The 23312-nt window shown below is 51.6% G+C and overlaps 1 protein-coding gene across 6 annotated transcripts in view; it reads left to right on the plus strand.

Annotated features, from left to right (window-relative positions):
- Positions 1-1465: 1465 nt before the first annotated feature.
- The window catches only part of MYRF (myelin regulatory factor), a 64268-nt gene continuing 42421 nt past the window's right edge, over positions 1466-23312 (plus strand). For 5 of the 6 annotated variants that reach the window (XM_054067973.1, XM_054067978.1, XM_054067977.1 and 2 more), the window contains exon 1: positions 1466-1697. In XM_054067973.1, the coding sequence (XP_053923948.1) occupies positions 1652-1697 (46 nt within the window). In that variant the 5' untranslated portion in view covers positions 1466-1651. Of the gene's footprint in view, positions 1698-7658; positions 7706-23312 lie in introns of those variants that run through there. The other variant, XM_054067974.1, reaches the window with a different exon arrangement.

The following is a 23312-nucleotide window of genomic DNA, read 5'->3' on the forward strand; positions in this document are numbered from 1 at the left end:
AAAATATATTTATATATATAAGAGAATCTGCCCTTCTGAATTGGTTTGTGGGGAGGGACAAAACCTCATTGTGTGCTTTATCTGCCCAGAAGAGAAAGGTCCCACAGTCTTGGGCTGGCAGGGGCTCTGCGTTTGGTTAACTGTGGTCACATCACTGTAACTTCATTTAGATACTGTACTGTTATTTATTTTTGGGGGAGGCATTATTATTGATTGTGGGCACATCTGGGGAAGAAAAACACAACTGTCCCAGCCCCTTCCCCCAGCTCCAAGGAGGGAAGGGATTGGGTGGTGATTTAGGAGCCCCGTAGGGAAATAGGTGGTGGGAAAAGCTATTTTGAGGGGGGAGTATAGGGATCTAGGAGAGGAGGGGAAAATAAAGGGGGTTTGGGGAGGGGAGGAAAAAAAAAGGGGTCCTGGGGGGGGAGATTAAGGGGTCCTGGGAAGGCAAAATGTGGGGTTTGGGGAGGTGAGGGGAAAATACAGGGTCCCAGGAGGGAAGGAGAGGAGATGAAGGGGAAATAAGGGGTCCTGGAAGGGGAGGAGATGAGGTGAGGGTGAAACATGGGGATTTAGGAACGCAGGAGAGGAGGTGTGGGGTTTGGGGAGGGGAAGAGGTGAAGGCAAAACACTGGGGTTTGGGAAGGGGAGGAGAGATGGTGAGGGCAAAACATGAGTTTTTTTGGGGGGAGAGGGGAGGCGAAGACAAAACACGAGTTTTCTAACGGGAGAGAGAGGAGGTGCGGGCAAGGCACGGGGTTTGGGGGGAGGAGAGGAGATGAGGGCAAAACACGAGTTTTTTTAGGGGGAGAGAAAGAAGGTGAAAGCAAAAAGTGAGTTGGCAGGGAGAGAGAGGTGGTGAGGGCGAAACATGAGGTTTTTTACGGGGAGAGAGGAGGCGCGGGCAAAACACGGGGCGAGAGGAGCGGAGGTGAAGGCAAAACTCAGGGCTTTGGGAGGGGAGGAGAGGAGGTGAGGGCAAAACACGAGGAGTGGGAGAGAGACAGAGAAGGGCAAAACACGAGTTTTTTTAGGGGGAGAGAGAGGAGGTGCGGGCAAAACACGGGGTTTGGGAGGGGAGGAGGTGAAGGCAAAACTGAGGGATTTGGGAGGGGAGGAGAGGAGAGGAGGTGAGGGCAAAACACGAGGTTTGGGAGGGGAGGAGGTGAAGGCAAAACTCAGGGATTTGGGAGGGGAGGAGAGGAGGTGAGGGCAAAACACGAGGTTTGGGAGGGGAGGAGGTGAAGGCAAAACTCGGGGATCTGGGAGGGGAGGAGGTGAAGGCAAAACTGAGGGATTTGGGAGGGGAGGAGAGGAGAGGAGGGCAAAACACGGGGTTTGGGAGGGGGAGAGAGGGCGTGAGGGCAAACCACGAGTTTTTTTCGGGGAGCGAGAGGAGGCGCGGTCAAAACACGGGGTTTGGGAGGGGAGAGAGGAGGTGCGAGCTGCAGGGGCAGCGCTGGGTCCCGGGGCGGGCTCTCCCTCCCTCCCGGAGGAGGAGGAGGGCCGGGGGAGGAGCAGGGCAGGCGGCGGGCAGCTCTCGGCCGATGGGCAGAGGGCGGCCGCGCTCGGCGCCGGCGGCGGCTCCGGGAGCCCGGCGGGTGCCCGGGGCGATGCTCGGCAGCGGCCACTGAGCCCTGCATGGCCCAGCATGGAGGTGGTGGACGAGACGGAGGCTTTGCAGCGCTTTTTTGAAGGTAAGGGCTTGTCCCGCTAAGTCCCAGCCTTCTCCTGTCTCGTCCCGCTCCGGAGTGAGACCGGTTTCCCATGGATCTGGGTTCAGCTTTGCAGCCTCCCTTGCATCGCGATCCGGTCACTGATCCCGACCCGTGGGTGCTGGCACACCAACACCTGGGCTGCGTGTTGTGTCGTCACTCAGATACCCACATGCACCCAAGCGAGGATTTTGGGGTGTCCCTCGGAGCAGATTCCGGCTCCGGATGGTATCCCTGCAGTAGGGATCACAGACGTCACCATGGAGTCAAAGTCCTGCTCACCCCTCTCTTCTTGTCCATTGAAACCCCATGTTTGGTCCTCACCTCTTCTCCTCTCTCGGGACGTTGTGGTTTGCCCACAGGGCTCAGGGTGGTGGAAGCAGACTCACTGTTGTGTTCTTCCCTGGGGAATTCGCTCCTAGAAGACAGCTGCTCCTACAGCACTGGTGGCCAGCAGTGGACCCCACACCATCTCTTCATCAGTGTTTGCAGGCCAGTGTTGTCCAACCAGGGCTCAGATCCCTTTGGCCACCACGTGTTTGTGGATCAGAGTCTTCTTCTCATCAGCACAAACTAAAGACACCTTTGACTGACACCAGTGTCGGGAAAGTGGTTGAGAAGAGAATTTGGCCTCTCAAATAGGTGAAATGCAGTTGCTCGTGGCAGCTGAGGGGTCAGTGGGGCAAAAACTGTGTGGCTGGGGAGGCATGTGGACCTCGATGCCCTTTGTTGTTCCTCTCTCTGCGCAGTGTTTCTTCTCCTGGCTCTGGCTTTGTTGGCACGCTTTGCTCTTCCTTGTTGACTGTGTTGTTGCTCCTCTTTCTCGCTGGTTGTCTTTGTTTCTCTCTCTGTGGTGCTGCGCCCTTGTTCTTGGGTGGGCTGTTTGCCAAGGGGAGGTTTTGGTTGCGCGGGATGTGCGCCTTGGTGTGAGCCCCTGGCACATGGGTGTGATGGTTGAGGGGGAACCACACACCCAGCCTAGCAAGGCTCCATTGCGTCAACAGGTTCTGTTGCTGGTGGCAGGATGGGGGTCTGCAGTGCTGGACGCCATCCATGGAGGGAGAGCAGGTTGTGTGCACAAGTTGGCTCTGGAGCTTGGATTCCCTCTGGAGGCCTTGTGTTGTGCTTCGTCTGTGGTGGGACCGGGCAGTGTGCTGCCTGTTCCGCTGATCTGCTCACCCAGTGCTGGTTGGGGTGGAAGGACCAGGTCTCTCCTGTTTCTTTGGTGGAAAGACTTAACCTGGGGAGGAGAGGAAGGATGCACCACAAACAGAAGATGTTCTTGAGAGCAAACAGAGGCTCAAGCTGCTCACTTCTCATTTTTCTCTCTTCTGGCATCTGTGTGACGCCTCATTAAAGCGTCTCTTCTTCTTCAAAGGAAGAAGCATCCCCTGTACGTTCCAGTCATGATTCTGGATTCCCAGGAGCGACAGGATTAGTGAGGATGGAAAGCCTCACCACGCAGGCTCTTATCATGTGCTCCCAGCCTGTGTTCTCCTCAGCCTTCAGGGGCCTTGTTTTGTTTTGAGGGTTTCACTTGGACCAATCTCATAAATCCTGCCCACCTACCTCCTATCCTTTGGATCCTGAGCTCCACCTGGCATCCTGTGCAGCCCTTGCTCAGCATGCCAGTGTTATGAACTGACATGGGACTCCCAGCGCTTGGCCTCTGCATTTGTAGAAGTGGAATTTTTCTCCCTCCCCAGAGCATCTTTTGATAAGGGTGGAGGTTTCTTTCTTTGTCTGTCGCGTTCTTCCTTTCTGGGTGCTTTGAGTGATTCTGCTTGAGCAGGGGGTTGGACAAGAGGGCCTTGAGATCCTTGCCAGCCTCAAACATTCTGGATTCTTTCTCTCTTTTTCCTTCTTTCTTTTTCTTTCTTTGTCTCCTTTCTCTCTTAGTTTCTTTCTTCTTCTGTCTTTCTCTCTTAGTTTCTTTCTTCTGTCTTTCTCTCTTAGTTTCTTTTTTCTGTCTTTCTCTCTTTTGAATTAAAACCATCTGAAAAAAACAAGACTGAGGGAAACTGGGGCTGAAGGATATTTCTTGCCCTCTCCTGTTTGCTTCCTTGTGTAATTTCCTTTTTAGACCTTCTCTGAATTTCACTTTTTCATGGAGCCCAGCGTGGCTGGTTATTTCATTTGGGCAGCTGGATTCCTTCAGTGCTGGTAATGAAGAGCTTCTGTTCCAACTTGGGTTTGGTTTGAGGAGGAGAGAGGAAGAGGAGAAGGTTTTATCACCCAGGATCGCCTCTCACATCACTTTATGCATTGAGGGAAGAAACAAGGTTCTTCTCTTTCGGGCACTTTTCGGTCTTAATGCTCTGAAGGAGGATGTGGCCAAACTGAGCCTCTGTTGTTTGGAAGTGAAGGTCAGTGCCTTAAGTTGCTGGCTTTGCAGCACAAAGTCAGATTTGCCCTGGAATCTCCCTGAAGAATTACTGGTTTCTGGATATAGTGATGAACAATAGATCTGTTAGGATTTATTTATTTACATGAATAAATTCATTAGTAGAACTAATTCTGTGCTATCCCATCACTTTATAAGGTGTTTGCCCCTCATCTCCTCTCCTCCACTCCCAAATCCCCATGTTCTGCCTGGGGGAACACATCTTCAAATCATATTTTCCTCTTGCAGTGAAAGATTTTTTCCACTCACAGATCATCTCCTCGCCAAAAGGAGGTTTTACGCTAAGGACATTCATCTCCTATGCTGAAAATGCTGGAATAATTTGAGAATTCCCTTTGCTTGACACCGATTTGCACAGGATCAGAGCCTGCTGTGAGCAATCCCACTGTATTTAAGAGTAATACTTGTATAGCACTCAGTATTTCAGAGTGTCAGACAAGGATTAATGTCTTCTCTCGCAGGCTTTTGGGGAGTGGGGGCTGTGCTGGCTGAAGGGTGGATGAGAGACGGTTGGCTGTGTGGATTCCATACCCTGGCATTTGCCTGGCTCCTGCCCCAGAACAGCAGGTCCCAGTGGTTTGAAGCTGAAAAAGAGGAGACTGAGAAGAGATCTTAGGAAGAAATGTTGTCCTGTGAGGCCCTGGCCCAGATTGGCCTGAGCAGTGGTGGCTGCCCCATCCCTGGAGGTGTTGAAGGCCAGGTTGGATGGAGCTTGGAGCCCCTGATCCAGTGGGAGGTGTCCCTGCCCATGTCAGGAGGTGGAACTGGATGGGCTTTTAAGATCTCTTCCAACCCAAATGATTCTATGATTCTTTTGAGAAGCAGAGATTTCAGGTCCAATTGCCCAATTCTGGTTTTTTCAGCGCAAGAGGTGGACTTGTATGTTCATAAGGAGGGCTTCCAGCATTTCCTTGGGTAGGAGTCCTTGTTTCCCTGAAATGCAGTTGCCTGCTCATGGAGACCGAGATCTGAGCCATGTGAGGATGGAGAAGCAGAAGAACCATGTCAGAAGTTTAGGGCTTTGTTCTGAAGGTTGGAAAGGGGCTAGGGAAAAGCATATGCCCTCTCCGGGAGGGAAGGAGGATCAGAAAATACTTCCCATCTTCCTGCAGAGCGGGATGAAGATACTGTGAGTGTGAGTCTGGCTGGCTGTGAGGTCTCCAAGTGCCCTCAAGCTCAACTTGTCCTGTGTTAGGAAGATTATCACTGTCCTGGGTTGTTTTAGCATGGGTGAATGTGGTGGTGCTCAGGACCATGCTGCTGCTCAGAGCTTGGGCAGGCAGCTGGGAAAGCTTGGAGCAGAGAGCGTGGGATGCTGGGGGATCTGGCAGCAGAGGTGAAGGAGCTCAGTTTGGTCTTTCCATAGTGTTGGGAGTGTTTGCCCAGTGCATTTGTATTTTGTATCAAAGGAAAAGTGGGGAGTTGAAAGCGTCTGACCCTTGGCTGGCATCCTGCTAGAAACCTTACCTTCCTCCCTGCCTACCACTCGCGTAAAGGAAACGGTTACGACAGAGCTCAGCTATTCAGGATCCCGCTCTCTCTCAGCTAATTTATGAGATAAGAGGTTGTTAAAGAATGTACATCGGGAAAGATGTGCAGAGCAGGGCTTGGGGGGCAGGGGAGGGGGCGGGTTGGCAGCCGCCTGGATGGGGATACGTTAAGAAACGGAGAAAGGACAGCAAAGGCTAAAAGTTGGGAGCCTTTTGGATTGAGCTGTGACTGGGGAAGATTAAATAGAGACAGGTTTCAGCAAGGGTTTGAGTCCTGTGGAATGATGCAGCCCTTTATGGTTTTTCACCAAGCACGAGGAGCTGGGAGCGCTGGGAAGTGAGCAGGAGTCTGTGCAGGCACTGGGGCTGCCAGCGTTGGCCCGGCTGCAGGAGAGGTTGGAGAAATCTCTGAGCAAAGAAGCGCCAAGAGGTTTAGCAGCAAATGTATTTGTTTTAGTGATGCCTTTGCCCACTGGAGGGGGTGTTTACGTGTGTGAATGGTACTGGTTACTTTCTTGGGGATTTATATTGCGTATTGTGGAGCACTTTGTCATAGAATCATGTTCTGGTTGCAAGGGGCCTTTAAAGCCTACCCCGTTCCACCCCATGCCATGGGCAGGGACACCTCCCACTGGATCAGGGGCTCCAAGCCCCATCCAACCTGGCCTTCAGCACCTCCAGGGATGGGGCAGCCACCACTGCTCTGGGCAACCTGGGCCAGGGCCTCCCCACCCTCACAGAAAAACGTTTCTCCTGAAGATCTCATCTCAATCTCCCCTCTTTCAGCTCCAAACCATTCCCCCTTGTCTTATCCCTGCACTTCTTCATCCAGGTTGGAGGTGGCTTGAGCCCCTGATCCAGTGGGAGGTGTCCCTGCCCATGGCAGGAGGTGAAACTGGGTGGGTTTTAAGGTCCCTTCGAACCCAAACCATTCTGTCTTTGTGATTTGGTGGTGGATGGGAATGAGTGGCAAAAGATTTCACTGGTAAAACCTTTGCTGATGTAAAACAGTGAAGACGAGCTTAAGAGAATGGGAGTAGTTGTTTCTCCTCAGAGCTGGCCAGCACCTCGTGGTGGGGTGAGGCATCCCTGGTTCTGTCTGCTGGCAGTGTTGGTGACCCAACTGCTGAGTTGTAGCTCACTGGGGTTCACTGAACCACAGGAGGTTTGGAGGACTGCAAAAGAGTCACAGAGAAACAAGGGGCTACTTAAGAGTCTCCCTGGCTGCTTAAGGCTGTGGAGGAGAGAGTGGGGGTTTCTTGAGGCTGAAAACACAGGGCCTGAGGACAGCAGAGCCAGGGTCTGTAGAGCAGAGGTGGGGGGGTGTTGTGGTGCTGGCTGTCAGGCAGAAGCCATACACAAGTGGCCCAACATACGTTTTTTAGGCACCTGAGCTTGACGTAGCAACACAACTACAACAGATTGAAGCATCTAGTTTCTGTAAATTATAGGAAAGAATGGCTTTTTGGGGAGCTCTCTCTCACCCTGTGCTTGTCCAGCGTCTGGTCCTTAGTCCCTGCATCCCCCAAATGCATCCCCATGTTGTGTTGGAGAGAAGCTTTCTTCTACCTCTTGCATGGAGCTGTTTGATGTGGCAAGAGTAAAGGCAGAGGAAAAAGGCTGTGGAGTGTGGTCTCTGTGTGAAAAGCACAGCATGATCTTTGCCGGGGGGTCTGTTGTGCCTGGACTCAGCTTTTGGGAGGAGCTGGGCTGGGAAGCGGTGGCTTTGCGGGTGACGGTCCCTCCAGGGCCTGGCTGGCGCAGTGGGGAAGGTAAGAGGCTTTGTGCAGAGTGCTTTGCTGGATGGAGTTAGCCCGTGACAGAACGGTCCTGGGGAACCTGGTACAGCCCAAACACATGACCATCCCTCCTGATAATCCCCTCGCAGACCCAAATCCCAGCGTGTGGCTGCAGCCTCCCTGCCTCCTCCCTGGCCCTCCCACTCTTCCCTAGGGGAACAGAAAAACCAGCAGGCAGCAGTCGTGGGACCTCGACAAGCTGAGCTAGGCAGGATAATGACAGAGAGGGACAACAGGGACGCGTCGGGAGCTTGATACCTGCTCTCACCATGCTCAGGATGCGCTGGATCCGAGCAGGTAATAGCACAGATCCCCCAACCCTTCCATGGCTCAGCTTCCTTTCCCCTCTGCCTCTCCATCTTTTCTTTCCAGTGTGATGATTTTTTTTTCCTGGTCCTCCTCTTTGCTCTCCATTTTGAGCTTCTCCTGCTCATCCAGCTTGGTGTCTGCTTCTGCTCGTCATGTGTCCTCAACCAGAGCAGGAAACGTGAGGCTGCTGGTGAATCTAGTTCCACCCTAGGGCCTAAGCAGAGGAGAGAAGAGAGAAAAACATCCCTCATCACCAGCAGCCTGGACATTCCTGGGCACAAAGGGAAGCTGCCACCTCCATCCCAGCAGGACCAGCAGCAGGAGGTTTCCAGATTCTTCAGCCAAAGCACTTGTCCTCATCTACTCCTCAGGACAAGGCTGGTGCAGAACAGTCTGCCTCTTCCAGTGTGTTTTTTTGTACTTCTCTAGGGTTCGCCCTTTCTCCCCAGTTTCCCAAAACCCACTTTTTCCTGTACAGGAAAAGGAGAGGACACCTGGAATACTACATCCAGTTGTGGAGTTCTTGGCACAGGGAGGACATGGAGGTGTTGGAGCAAATCCAGAGGAGGTCAAGGAGATGATCTGAGGACCGAAGCACCTCCTGTAGGAGGCCATGCTGGGAGAGTTGGGATTGTTCAGCCTGGAGAAGAGAAGGCTGCCTGGAGACCTTAGAGCAACTTCCAGGACTGAAAGGGACTCCAGGAAAGCTGGGGAGGGTCTCTTGATCAAGGAGTGCAGGAATAGGACAAGGGGAGCAGTTTGAAGCTGAAAGAGAGGAGATTGAGATGAGATCTTAGGGAGAAGTGTTTTGCTGTGAGGGTGGGGAGGCCCTGGCCGAGGTTTCCCAGAGCAGTGCTGGCTGCCCCATCCCTGGAGGTGTTGAAGGCCAGGTTGGATGGGGCTTGGAGCAACCTGATCCAGTGGGAGGTGTCCCTGCCCATGGCAGGGGTTGGAACCAGATGGGCTTTGAGGTCTCTTCCAACCCAAACCATTCTGTGATTCTATGACACCCAGATGGAGTGAGGCCAGCGAGCTGTCGGTGAGAGGGTGGATCTCTTAAGATGTCTGATAAGTAGTGGGTTGTGATTCAGAACAACTGACGTGCGCGCACGCCCACAGAGGCTCCGTCATCTTGGACGCAGAGCGGTACTTTGCCCATGTTCTGGTTAATGTATCTCCCCCAGGCTGGTGTCCTAGGTGCGATACCTGGACACGCACCAAGCTGGTGGGAGGAGGGAAGTAGCAGGGAGAGGTGGCTGTCGGGGCAGATTAGAAAGGAGTTGTGCTGGAGGTGTGACCAGGCTGATGGAAATAGGCACGTTGGTGACTCAGAGGTCCGGCTGACCGTGCTGCTCCCCGTGCTTGGGCTGGGGTTGCGCAAGGGCTGCTGTGTGCAGTGGATGTGGGAAAGTGATGCCGGTCAAGAAGGAGCCTTACTGGGGTGCTGAACAGGCAGGGTTGTCCTCTACTCCCTTGCATTTTTTCTGCTAAAGAAAGCTTTTGCTTGCATTCTGGGGCCGGAGTCATCCCAGCTGCCATGTCACCAGCTGGAATAACCCTAGAATAAAGTAGCTTGTGGGTATGGAGAGAGCTGGGCATTCCCTGGAGAAGCATAGCCCCACCTGAGTGGTGTGTGGGGGGTCATTTCTGCCTCCTGTCATAGCTCTTTGTCGTAGGTCTTCTTTGGGCTTTCTACTTTCACCTCCTCCTCTGCCCGCGGTTACGTAGTGAGAAATAAAACCAGGAGAGACCTTTTAAAGAAAAAAGAGATATGGGACGCTGTTGAACTTGCCCTCTTTTAGTTACCAGCCTTGTGGATTCTGACTGCTGGGACAAGATCTGGGTAATCTGGAGCTGGAAGCTGTGTTGGGAGGGTGCTGGGCTGTGGCTGCCGAACCCCTGGTTCCCAGCAGTGGTTCAGGTGTTTGTCCTGCCTCTGTGCTGCCCAACGGGGTCCTTGATGGCTTGGTATCTCTCCAGCCTATCTCTGCCTAGGGATTTCCCTGTCTGTGGATGGCCTTGCCCCAGCAGAGCTTGCTGGGTAACCCCCTTGCCTCTTTCCAGTAGTGTTGCTGATTGGACTTTGCACTGTCTGATAAGAAGCCCAGTAAGCTAAATGTGTCCGAGGAATGATTAACTAGCGTGTGCATTGCCAGAGGACAAGGGAGCAGCTGTGACTGAGGACATAAACAGGAACAGGCTTGTAAGCTTTTGTGGCTAAGCTGGTGTTTGCTGGATGCCCCTTCCATGTGCCAGCTGATAGGGTAACATCACTTAGGAGAGAGAACCCACACCATGGTCTCCTTGGTACTATCAAGGTACCATTCCAGGTATCATTCCAGAGAGGTACCAGACCTAGGAATGGACAGAAGAGGGATGAGGCTGTGTCAGATCAGCAGGAGACGTGCAGAGTCCAAGGGAGGACACTGCTGTGTGTCGGGGATAAACATACATACTTCTCTTAGAAGTAGAGGGTTTGGACACCACACTTGGCTATCCAGTTGTTCCCGCTTATGTTTTCATGGATAAACCCTCTTATTCCTATTGACCAACATGTTTTGTTATAGCCTTGCTTACCCTCCAGACCGGCACCATTTGCCCTGCACAGTGGGGACAGAGGATGTCGTGGAGATGAATGGTCCTGGACTCAGGATGATAAAGTTGGATGGTCCAGATCAGCCCAGGACCCTCTCTTCCTTCTTTCTCTTCAGGAAAGGGTTCTTTCCTGAGGGAAGGCATAATGTGATACTCAGGGTCCACCACTTATCTCACTGAACTTTGGTTTGATGCAGTTACTCCAAACAGCAAAAGGGAGATCTGAGAGCGAAGCTGTGGGGCTGGGGAGAGCAGAGAATAGAGAGGTAGATTTGTAGCGGAATGAGAGTAAACACTGGTGTTTTGCTGGCTTTTGGGATGGTGGCAAGGAGAACTGTTTGGAAAAGCCATTGCTGGAGTTTTAAATAGCCTTGATGTGCTTGGCTCCAGGATTCAAGAGCAGGGCCTGGGGTGAAGCAGAGGCAGTGGTCCTGGGAGCGCCACGTGGCTTTGATCGTGATCCTGTGGCACATTCAGGGCCAGCAGGCAGGGATGGGAGTCCTTCCTGCTGGTGGACAGCATCAATGCTTCTCTTCCACATCCCCGTTGCTGGGACAGGTGGGCTTGGTCCTAGGAAAGCTGGCATCAGTCTCTGCAGTGCTTAAAGTTTTCGTAACTTCCTTGGACTTATCCTACTCTTTTTCTCCCACTTTTCTCTTTCCCTGTCCTTCTTCCCTTTTGCTCTATCCAGTCATCTCCAGCTGCTCTCATGGCTTGTTTGCAGGGTTTTGAAGCAGACGCAGTGAGTTCTGCCCTAAGTAATCACAATCTACATCAGTAGGAAGAGGAAAAAGAGGGGATGCGATTGCAGACCAGTGTGTGGTGTGAATAGGGACTGAACAGCCTCACTAGAGCAGTGTGGGAATGGACCAAAAGTGAACAAGGAGCTGGTAGGCCCTTGCAATGACAACAGCCGTGGTCCAGCTTTGGGAGATCTCCGCTTCTTAAAAACAACAGTAATTACAGTAATTTTCGATGGGACTGATTGGTTTTTTTTTTCCTTTAGAGCCTTTTTTCATCATCCCAACACTGCAACCGTGTGGTATCTCAGGAGACTTGCTCTGTTTTTTTAACCCAAGGAGAAGAAAAGATTAACTGGTGGGGAGGAGACCGCACAGGGAATGGGACAGGGAAGACACAGGTGTAGGGTGTTCAAAAGAGTTGGAAACCTCATCCCTGTGAGCCGTCTGTTGGCTGGAAGGCGAGGAAAACAGAGTGTGCTGAGCCACTCTTGCTTGTTACCTTGAGAAGTGGAGGTGATCTAAAGAGTAAATGCAACTTCATTTGGAGTGTGAAGAGTCACTTGGTTTGTGTCTGACGATGCTTATTAATCAACAACTCTGTCTTATGTGTTTCATCCCATGGGCTGATTACAGGCAACTGCTAGAAGCCTCCATGAACAGGAAACCAAACAAGTTATCAGCCTGCTCGATCTTGGCTTATCTCTTGTGTTATGACAAGGGATGGTTATGGACATTGATCCAATAGAGCACTAAAAAGCACGCTTTGACTTTATTGGAAATGAAACACCTGCTTAAGTAAAGCAAAAGCTTAAAACCTGTGCATTATAAGGGCTATCAAGCTGCTTGCTGATAATAGAATCAATGCTCCACTCCATATAAGAACAGAAATGATTTTTTTCCCTGAGGAGATCCTATCCAAATCAAAATCTGAGGTAAATGAGGAGTTCTGGGTGGGGGGGGAGCAGGACGACTCAGTCCATCTCACCTCCCTCCTGTCTATTTTAATTTAGTCTTTGGAAAGGGGTGCTGGAACAGAGAGGTGGATGGTGATGGGTTGTCACATGCAGCATAGTGGAACATGTGATGAAGAGAGAAGGGTGGTAAACAATGTTTCAAAACTCATCTCCCCAGTGTTGAGGGGCTGAAGAGACACAAGAAGCAGCAATGTGGGGTCTGCAGACTGGAGATGGTTTTCACAGCCCAGAATGAGAAGTTTGGGTTCTGGAGACAGTGCTGGTGTGCAGAGGCTGGAACAGGGGTGGGTCAAAAGTCAACTCAGTCCAACAAGATGATCTGGTGGTGGAACATCAGGGTAGGAGCAGCCTTTCCTGCTTGTCTGCTTTTAGACACAGATACACTTAGGAGGTACCTGTGGATGCAACGGATCATGGATGATCACTGATAAGAGATTTTTACCATGGATTTTCAGCATGGATTTTTCCTAACTGAGTGAAGGCGCGGATTTGTAGGTGATTGTGACATTGGGCCACATTTGGCTTTGAAGGAGATGAGAATGGTACCAGTGAGGCTGAGCTGAGGTGGGTAGTAACTTGGTACCAAACACCACAAATATTTGCCACCACTGGTGCTGAGCAATGCTTTGTCAGGAGAACATAACATGTAGGCTGAAATGCTTTTGTTTCACTCTCTGAAGAAGAGATTCTGAGGTTTTCTGATCTTCTTTATTTCAACTCTCTTCTCTGCAGTTTTGCAAAGCAATACACAGTAAGAATGAGCTTTGAGAATGAAATAGTAGGAAGGAGGTGGAGAAAGTTGGCCTGATGTGTCCTCGTTTTGTCTTTTAAGATGTAGGTTGCTCAGCCAGTGAACAATCCACGTTCAGCAGGTGAAAAGGGGACATGAGCTCTGAGAGCGGAGGTTGTTCCCTGGGGATTGTCACCTCCTGAAGGAGACTTGTGGAGGGCAGAACAAAGCCTTGAGTTTTGTAGGAGTCACTCCTTCTTTGCCTGTTGTTGAAATGGCTCAGGGTGGTGTTTGTTGCTTTAAAGCTTTTGTTCATTGCTATTCCACAGCACTCAATGAATCCAAAGGTTTCGTGTCAATGGGCAGTTGGGAAGTCTCATATTGTTAAGGCGTTTGTCCTCATTGCTGGTTGAGATGGAGCAGGAATGAGCTTTGAACCTCTTTGGACTGGCAGAGGGAGACAGGCTCTGCCCTGAAGTCTTTATGGTTCGGGTGAAGGGTGGAAGAGTGGAGAGATGAGCCTCCTCATTTACAGAGACAGCTGAGGACCACCTGAGACAGTCACCTCTCCTCTCTGTTCTCATCCCTGTCTGCTCCTCTTTTCCTGCTTACTTTCTGATTTCCCTTACTTTGACGATGTCATTCCTTAATTTTAAGATGCTTAACTGAGTTTGAGGTTAGAAGGAGCTATCCGATCATCTAGCCTGACCCATATAACACCATTGAGCAATGCAATCTCCAGATGAATCTATGAAGGAATCATAGGTTTGGTGTTTTTTTTTAATTGCCTCAGGGAATTTGTAGATAAGATTGAGGTTAACATCCTCGCTTTGCCGAGGGAACTGTAGGACTCCTCATCACGTGTGTTTGTGGGTTTGTGTTTCATCTGTGAAAGAAAAAACCCAAGAGACCAACCCCAAACCCCACAGTTCTGGTTTGGGGCTCGTACAGGAAGCAAAATGTACTGCTGAACTGGGAGAAACTGGTCAGTCTTTGCTCTTGGCTCAGCCCTGAGAGTCTGCATGGGCTGAGAACTTCTCTGAGAGACTGGAGAAGTCAAAGAGACTTGTAGATTGTCGGGAATTCCTGTGTATGTGCAGTAGGGTGTTATATGAAAAACAAAGAAACAAATAAACAAACAACAGCCATTCTCAAGAAAAACACAACATACAGGTCAGCTAGCACTGGTGCTTTGCCTCTGTCACAGTTTTGGGGTGAGATCCATCTCTTCCTTTCTTGTATCAGTGGAGCCCCTTGCACGAGTGACTACGTGGAAGCAAGAAGCCAGTAATCATGGGATCTCCTTTGTCCTGTGTGGGCAGAGATGTCATAGAACCATAGAATGGTTTGGGCTGGAAGAGACCTCAAAGCCCATCCAAAGCCCATCCAGTTCCACCCCCTGCCATGGGCAGGGACACCTTCCACTGGATCCGGTTGCTCAAAGCCCCATCCAGCCTGGCCTCGAACACCTCCAGGGATGGGGCAGCCACGAAAAACCTCAACAATTTTTGCTGTGCTATCTTGGGGGACTTTGGGGTGGCTGAAACTCTTGTCATTTATCTTCTTGGCTCAGCTTTCTTCCCCAGAATTTGTCACAGTCACCACTGCAGCCGTCCCAGCCTTTTAGATCACCTTTCATTTGTAGCTCCCAGTGTTGCTTATAGGTAGTGAGGAATTGTCCTACAAGCTTTGAAAGGAGATTAGCTTCAGAATCAATGTTAGCACTTCTGAAGTTCAGGGATGGTTTGTCACTTGTGTATCTGCTTCCAGGGAAGCTCCGTTCACAGTTGAGGACTTGTCTGAAAGAGTTGGGGCCAGGGCTGAACCCAGCGTGCTGTGCTATACAGAGGGTTCTGCTGGGAGTGGGATCAAGTCCATGCTCTCCTTGCTCCCCTTCCATGGACAACTCATGATTTATGGAGCTGTGGTAACATGCTGTGGATGAATTTTGCTAACAGAACCCTCTTGGGAGGATTGGTGACCTACAGTGGGGATAAGGAAATAAGACTATGTTGTCAAAAGTGTTCCTGAATTGCTAATCGACTTCTAATCCCTGAGTTACCTGTGAAACCTTTGTCCACAACCCAATGATGTGGAGAACCTGAAGAGCAACAATTGTGGTTTTCTCTGCTGAGGAAGCTTGGGTTTGTCTTCCTGAGCTTCTCGTATCTGTTGGGACGCTGTCTGCTGCTTCTGTGTTGTGTTGGAGCACTGCGGGCTCTACGACTAGGAGGGATCTCCAAGATATTTGAGGGGTAGAATTGCTCCTAGAGCTTCTCTTTGAGTGTAATTTTATATGGTTCCCAAAAGGTGGTGACGAGTAATATTAATATTCATGTTTCTTGACGTCAGACGTGAGAGCCTTGGGCCTGCTGTGGCCGTGCTTTGCAAGCACGGAGGAGCAGATGGTCCCTGACCTGTATGTTCCACCTTGCTGGGAAAGCTGTTGCTGTCTTATTTTGTGGCTAACATTGTCAAATTGTAGAATTATAGAATCACTGGTTGGAAAGGATCCACTGGATCATTGAGTCCAACCATTCCTAACAATCCCTAAACCATGTCCCTCAGCACCTCATCCACCCGTCCTTTAAACACCTCCAGGGAAGGTGACTCAACCACCTCCCTGGGCAGCCTCTGCCACTGCCCAATGACCCTTTCCGTGAAATTTTTTTTTCTGATGTCCAGCCTAAACCTCCCCTGGTGGAGCTTGAGGCCATTCCCTCTTGTCCTGTCCCCTGTCACTTGGGAGAGAAGGCCAGCTCCCTCCTCTCCACAACCTCCTTTCAGGTATTTGGAGGGAGCAATAAGGTCTCCCTTCAGCCTCCTCTTCTCCAGGCTAAACAACCCCAGCTCTCTCAGCCGCTCCTCATAAGACTTGTTCTCAAGGCCCTTCACCAGCTTTGTTGCTCTTCTCTGGACACGCTCCAGAGCCTCAACATCCTTCTTGTGGTGAGGGGCTCAGAACTGAACACAGGATTCGAGGTGCGGTCTCACCAGCGCTGAGTACAGAGGGAGAATAACCCCTGGACCTGCTGGTGAACCCATTTCTGATACAAGCCAAGATGCCATTGGCCTTCTTGGCCACCTGGGCACACTGCTGGCTCATGTCAACCAGATCCTTCTCCTCCAGGCAGCTTTCTAGCCACTCTTCCCCCAGTCTGTAGCACTGCATAGGGTTGTTATGCCCCAAGTGCAGGACCCGGCATTTGGCCTTGTTAAACCTCATGCCATTGGTCTCAGCCCAGCGGTCCAGCCTGTTCTGATCCCTTTGCAGAGCCTCTCTACCCTCCAGCAGACCCACTCTTCCACCCAGCTTAGTGTCATCTGCAAATCTTGCACTTTGACTGGAATATCCTCTCCATGAGACTGTAACTGGCTGTGTTCTTCAATGTGAGTTCATGTACCTGAGGATTCAACCACTGCTCAGCCTCCTGGTAATAAAACAACCAGACAGGGTCTTTTGTAAAGCTTCTTGTGTGTCCTTAGCAGTGTTATTTTGATTTTTCCGAGGTCTCTCCAATATTTCCATGCCCTCTTCCATGCAAACCTACTGATTCCACCAGCAATAAGCAGAAAAGCCTGGACTAATTCTCCATCTTCTGCACCCTTGTGCATGGAGAACTCTGTGGTCGTTGTCAGAGCTGTGATGTTCTGGTGAGAGCTTGTATGGCTGTGGTTAGTCCTGGAAACTGGAGCCTTTCTATTAGTTATATCTTTCCCCAGGAGTTTCCCAGCCAGTATGTGCTGCTTTTAGGTGATTCTCTTGCCTTTTCATAGACTTATAGAATGGTTTGCATTGGAAGCGACCTTAAAGATCATCTGATTCCAGCCCGCCTGCCATGGGGATTTGCTTTATTACAAGAGCAGACAGATTGCTACCACTTACCAGAGGATTCAGGATGCTCTGTAAAAGTGAGAATTGTTTTTTTCCTTTCTTTCCTCTCCCACCAATCCACATGCTACCTTCGAACTCCGCTAGCAGAGATCAGCAATAAAAGATCCTGAATAGCTTTGGCCCAGATACAAGTCCCTGGGGGTCTCTGCTGGTAACCCCTCTGCTCTTTGATGTCTCTATACTAATAGCTGTGCTTTAGCTCTGTTGGTGACGTGGGGTTGGAGCTCTCTCATGTTCTCTCTCTCCGTTCCATGTAGGGGAGGTTTCTAATCAGGATGTGTTCAGCATTAGGTGGAATGTACTGGAGAAACTCAAGGCTGTAAGCGCTGCAGGGCAGGGGCTGGTTGAGATTTAATTTTTAAGCTGAAAGAGAGAGCTTTCCAGCCTGGAGAAGGGAAGGCTATGGGGAGACCTTAGAGCAGCCTCCAAGACTGAAAGGGACTCCAGGAAGGCTGGGAAGGGGCTCTTGGTCAGGGAGGGCAAGGACAGGACGAGAGGAACAGTTGAAGCTGAAAGGGGAGATTGAGATGAGATTGAGCAGAAATGTTTTGCTGTGAGGGTGGGGAGCCCAGGTTGTCCAGAGAAGTGGTGGCTGGAGGTGTCCAAGGCCAGGTTGGATGGGGCTTGGAACCCCTGATGCAGTGGGAGGTGTCCCTGCCCATGGCAGGGATTAGAACTGGGTGGGCTTTGAGGTCCCTTCCAACCCAGCCCATTCTGTGGTTCTCTAGGAGAGAGAGAGAGAGAGACAGCTGCCCTGCTCCCTGCTGTGCCAGATGCTGGGGTGCCAATAGGAAGCAATAACGTGGGGCTTGTGCCCAGGCTGGGGACAGCTAATGGCAGGCTGATGGCAGCTAGGACTGGAGGAGTTGGCCTGTGAGCAGTTGTGGTTATGAGACAGTAAATGGCCCAGCTGTGAAATCCTTGTGCTCTCTCGCACGAGGGGCACTGGCGGTGAGCAGAAATAAGAAAGGAGGCATTCAGGTCACACTCTGAGGAGAGCAGCAGCCAGATTTGGAGGAGTGTGAGGCTGCAGCATCATCTCCCGAATGGAAGCACTGAAATTCCAGACACAAGGGGCAGAGCCCCAGGGAGCGAGCTGGGAATGAATGACCTGATGCTGGTCTGGACAGAAGGCTCTAAGAGGTCTTTTAATCTATTGATCTAATGACTCATACAATTTGTGTAATTTCCTTGCCTTCTCACTCTTCCCTCATAACTTGGTTCTTTGTCCCAGTTCTGGCTGGCAACGAGGCAGACGTCTTCTCTCAGGACCTACACGCTGCTTTCCCCAGCAGGTGCTTTAAAACAGCGGCAGTGTGAGATCTCTGCTCTGGTTGAAGGAGGTGGGGGAGCAGTGCCAGCAAGCAGCAGCAGGCGCTCCCTGTTGTCCTCTGCTCTGCAAAGAAGGGATGGTTTGCAGAGGTCTGCCCAGGCCAGGTACCAGGAGAGGGCTCTCAATGTAGTTTGCAGGTCCTTGACCTTCCCCATGCATCTCTTCTGCACTTTGTCATTTGTGAGAAGGTCTTGCCCATCATCATCGATTATCCCTTGTGCTTCTGTGCCTGCAGCTCAAGCAGTGCTGCTGTGAGGTTTATCTTGCTTTGGGCACTTCTCACCCTTCTTTGGTGCTGGTGGGACCACACCTTGAATCCTGGGTTCAGTTTTGGGCCCCTCAGTACAAGAAGGATATCTAGTTGCTGGAGTGTGTCCAGAGAAGGAAACAGAGCTAGGGAAGGGGCTGGAGAACAGGGGTTCTGGGAGTGGCTGAGGGACCTGGGGCTGTTTAGTCTGGAGGAGACTGAGAGAAGACCTCATCACTATCTACATATTCTGGAAAGGTGGTTGTGGCAAGGCGGGTGCTGGTCTCTTCTCCCAGGTGACAAGACGAGAGGAGATGGCTTCAAGTTGCACTAGGGGAGGTTTAGATTGGAACAATTCCTTTACTGACAGAGTGGTGAAGCTCTGGCAGAGGCTGTCCAGGGCAGTGGGGAAGTCTCCATCCTTGAAGGAGTTCAAAAAACATGTGGATGAGGTGCTTCAGGGCATGGTTTAGCAGACACGGTGGGGTTAGGCTGATGGTTTTCCTGAATGAGCATAGAGGTCCTTTCCAACCTGAGCGATTCCATGATTCTTGTTTCAGTGTTTACCTCCACTTGTCTGATGCTTAGAGACTACAGTGTTCTGCACATCAAGAGCCTGAGGAGCTGTTCCACCTGCGGCAATGTGGGCAGTCGGTTCCTCCCACCTCCCCAGGACAGGGGTGACCTCCTCGTCGTCTTCTCCTCCCTGTGCTGCCCTTACCGTGTGGTGTCCTGGAGCAGCGTGCCAAGCCCTTTCTCGGTTTGTAGCCCTCCAGACAGCACGTGGCTTTGAAGTGAGACCCAGAACACCCGAGGAGCTCGGCCCATGGATGGGATCCAAGCAGCGCTTTTTGATACCTGATTTGCATTGTCTGGTAACTGTTTGCTAAATCCCTCGTGCAGGAACTGTGTGAAGGTGCAGGAGACAGCTCATGGTTAGTCAGAAAATGCAAACAACAAGGTTTTATTAGAGAAAAAAGAAAGCTCAGTTGCAGTCTGGAGCCTGCACAGAAAGAGCCAGCGTGGCAGTGAGCCCTAGCGATTGATTTTGTTTTCAATAATTCTTTTTGCTACGTTGTTACTCGGGTTTTGTTACGGCATCCAGCTCTGGAGTCCTCAGCACAGAGAGGACATGGAGCTGTTGGAGGGAGTGCAGAAGAGGCCACAGAGATGATGCGAGGGCTGGAGCACCTCCTGTCCAAGGCCAGGCTGGGAGACTTTGGGTTGTTCAGCCTGGAGAAGAGAAAGCTCTGTGGAGACCTTAGAGCATCTTCCAGGACTGAAAGGGGCTCCAGGAAAGCTGGGGGGGGGGGGGGCGGGCTCTTGTTTTGGGAGTGCAGGGAGAGGACGAGGGGAACGGTTTGAAGCTGAAAGAGCAGAGATTGAGATGAGATCTTAGGGAGAAATGTTTTGCTGTGAGGGTGGGGAGGCCCTGGCCCAGGTTCCCCAGAGCAGTGTTGGCTGCCCCATCCCTGGAGGTGTTGAAGGCCAGGTTGGATGGGGCTTGGAGCCCCTGATCCAGTGGGAGGTGTCCCTGCCCATGGCAGAGGGTGGAACTGGATGGGCTTTGAGGTCCCTTCCAACCCAAACCATTCTATGATTTTATGGTTCTATGAAACCCAATCATGTAAGAAGCTTTTGGTGCCCTTGGAATTTTGCAGGAGGCAATTCAGGAGAAAATGCTGTTGTAATGTAGAGTTGAGAGCAAATGCTGGGTGGTTGTATGTCCCAGCTGTGTGAGAAGAAGGTTAAGAGCCCTATGACCTGACACTCCCGCTTGTGAAAGTTCAGTGCTGGTTGCACAAAAGTAGTGATGGCCCTCCCCAAGCCCTGGCAGAAGCCCCATCTAGATAACGCGCTCTGCCTTCTTACTCTTCTCTTCTCTGGAGACTGTCCAAAGCGGACAGGAGAGACCTTGTTGCCTCCCAGTTTAGAAGGGAGGAACAAGATGCCGGGTCTGGACATGGTGTTCCAGGCGATGCTTGGCTGCCTGTAGGCTTGTATTTTGTTGTGGTTTGATTATTAATCCTCCTGTCTAAAGATTGTTTTGTGCTGAGGGGTTTCCAGGAGAGGTAGCACAGCTCCAAGTCCTCTGTGTGTGGTGTTCATGTCTTGAGGACTGGGCTGAAAAGGGTTTCCAGAGTGGCTCCTGATCTCTGAATCCTAAGAGCCTTTCCAGGAACCACAAGCTGGTGACTGGTGTTCTGTGATCCTGCTCTGGGCATGGCTGGAGGATCTGGGGGTGTAGTGCTGCTCTGCCTCGAGTTGGGCGAGCACAACAGCATGAAGGAGCCTCAGCAGAAGGGATCTGGAGGCTGTGCCGCAAAGCCTTTCCCTTTTCTGTCTTCCCTTGGGTTGGAGAATGGGTGTGCAAGGGTCTCAGGGTGAGCCTCGTGCGTGGGTCCTGAGCTCAGAGGATGCCAGATGAAGTGGCCTTCTCTGATCCGGTTGTTGCCCCTGCCAGCCCTTCAGCACCCTCAGTCCAGAGAGGGAGATAAAGGCGTTGTCTTCTGCCTCTTTGGCCTCCAAACAAACAGGGCAATGTGCCCCCCTGGGCAGGCACCTTGGACCCCGCCAAATGGCGATGCTTGTGTGGGTGCTGCTGTTCCTGCCATCTTAGTGCATGAATGGACAAGCAGGGCATTGACTGCTGTGGGGACACAACACAAACGCTCCACTGTGTCCCCTCTCACACCTTCCCCTCCTCCTCCTCGGCCCTGATGCCCAGAGGACAATGGCTCTATCCATGCCAAGGTTCACAGCTGGCAAAGGCGGAGGAAAGGCCAGGACAAGGGTGGAGAGCCGGAAGGAGAAGGAGCTCGGCCGTTATCCCTCTGGACTGTCCTCAGGGAGGGATGGGATGAAGGGATGTGGGAGATGGAGATATTCGAGAGGGGCTGGAAGAGGGAAAGAGGAGAAGGTCCTGGGAGGTGGCTGGTGGAGAGGCCAGAGAAGACCATAGGACAGAGGGAGTAGAAAGAGGAGGGCTCGGGAAGGTTTGGGAAGGAGGATGGGGCTTGGTCATCTCTTCTGCATGGAGCTGCCTGCCTTTTCCTGCAGGAGTCCATGAGGGACGTGCCCATGCCTTTCTGTGCTGCAGCAGGTTGATATCCTCTGGCTCCTCACACTTCTTCTGTCTTGGGATGTCTCTCTCCTCATGTTTTGTCTTTCCTGAGGTCTTCCTGAGACCTGGGAAATGGAAAGAGGGCATTATCTCTCTTTATGTATGTCTATACTGGCTCACATCCCCTTCCAGCTAAGATGTCAGGAATGAAAGCTTAAAGAGGGGAGACTGAGATGAGATCTTGGGAGGAAATGTTTTGCTGTGAGAGTGGGGAGGCCCTGGCCCAGGTTGCCCAGAGCAGTGGTGGCTGTCCCATCCCTGGAGGTGTTGAAGGCTAGGTTGGATGGGGCTGGGAGCCCTTGATCCAGGGGGAGGTGTCCCTGCCCCTGGCAGGGGGTGGAACTGGATGGGCTTTGAGGTCCCTTCCAACCCAAACCATTCCATGATTCTATGGATACAACACTGCACAGCAGGTGTGAGTGAGAGTTGTTGTGAGCCAGGACATGGTTATGGGTTAGGGACACTTTCCAGCTTATCTGAAGGTGCTTATGTCAGATCTGTTCTTCTGGGCATCTCAGATGGGGAGTTGTGGGCCTGGGTGAAAGTAGAAGGGAGCTTTCCAAAGGATGTGGAGATGCTGCTGTGGATGGTGCTGTTGACTCCAGACACTGTGCAGGCTGGTGGTTGTTCACCGCCCTTTACAGCAGCATGGTTGAAGTGTTTTTCCACTGGTGTTGGTTTGCTGTTCAGCTGTTTGGCCACTGGAGACCCTGTGACACCTTTTACTTGCTATGGTAAATGCGGGATCTTGGATAATTCCATCTCTCTCCATTCCTGATGCACTACTTTCTCCATATCCTGTCCTAGCTGGCATGGGATAGTTTCTTCTCTCAGCAGAACGAGGTTTGCAGTGGGGTTTGATGTGAGAGCGCAGATGCTGCCTGGGAGCAGTGATAGTGAAAGAAAGGTGTCGTGGAGTATGGAGTCAGGTAGAGGTGGACTGGGGACACTCTTGGCCTCTCCATGGAGAAGGTGTTGGGCGGAGGTGTGCATCCATGTTCAAAGTTCCTCTCAGTTGCTCCATTACTTCCTTTCAGGTATCTGACACTCATATTAGGCTTCCAGGAGCACACAGGTTCCCAAATTCCCATGAACCCTCATATCCTTAGCTCTGAGTTTGGTGTTCTCCCCATGATCTTGCCCTGTGGACACCCAGAGCTCAGTCTTGGCTGTGTTTCTAGTGTGACTTTGGCTCTTGGGTTTTCTGCTCCAGCATGAATGGGGGTTGCATAGGCTGCTCTGAAGGGGCAGGGCTGTCCTTGGTGATGGGACACAAGGGACTGCCCCCAGGGTGAGACACAGGGTGGTAGCCTTGGCTGGGACAGTCCTACCTTTTCTGATGAGAAGGGACACAAGCTGTGTTTGCATGTGTGCAGGAGAAGGGTGTCCTGATGCAACCAAAACTGCTCATTAAGAGTGTTTAGGAGTGAGGAACCAGCTGGGGTAGCTCAGTGTAGCTCCATCAGCATTGGATCAAATGAAGATGCCTGAAGTCAAGCAGTTGACACCAAGAAGCTCCTCACGCTGACACCTGCACAGACGCAAACAGGCAGTCCTAGAAGGGCTGAAGGAAGATGATAGAGTGGTTGGCGTGAGGAAGGGCTCACCATGGCTCATCCATGGAGGAACTGTGGTGTGGTTCAGGGAGGGGAGCTGAGGGCCCCTTTCAGTGTCTCAGACAAGCGAGGCTTGGCTCTGGGGTGGTCCTGGAGCACTTTTGGGGAGATGGGGGTGGTGGTCTGGGTTGGCGTCCCACTCAGGTTACAGGAGACACTTCTGCTGGGAGGGACTGGTTATCGTTACAGTCAGGTAATAAAGAGCATTAATTAAGGAGGAATGCTGGGCTGATATCTGGGGGGAGGCAGGGGCTGCGAGGTCGCTGTCCCTCCCACTGACGGGGATGTTTCCACCCCTCTGTATGCTCTGGTAAGCCAAGCGTTGGGCACATGGGGTG

This window comes from Cuculus canorus, chromosome 5, assembly GCF_017976375.1.
Source record: "Cuculus canorus isolate bCucCan1 chromosome 5, bCucCan1.pri, whole genome shotgun sequence".
NCBI lineage: Eukaryota > Metazoa > Chordata > Aves > Cuculiformes > Cuculidae > Cuculus > Cuculus canorus.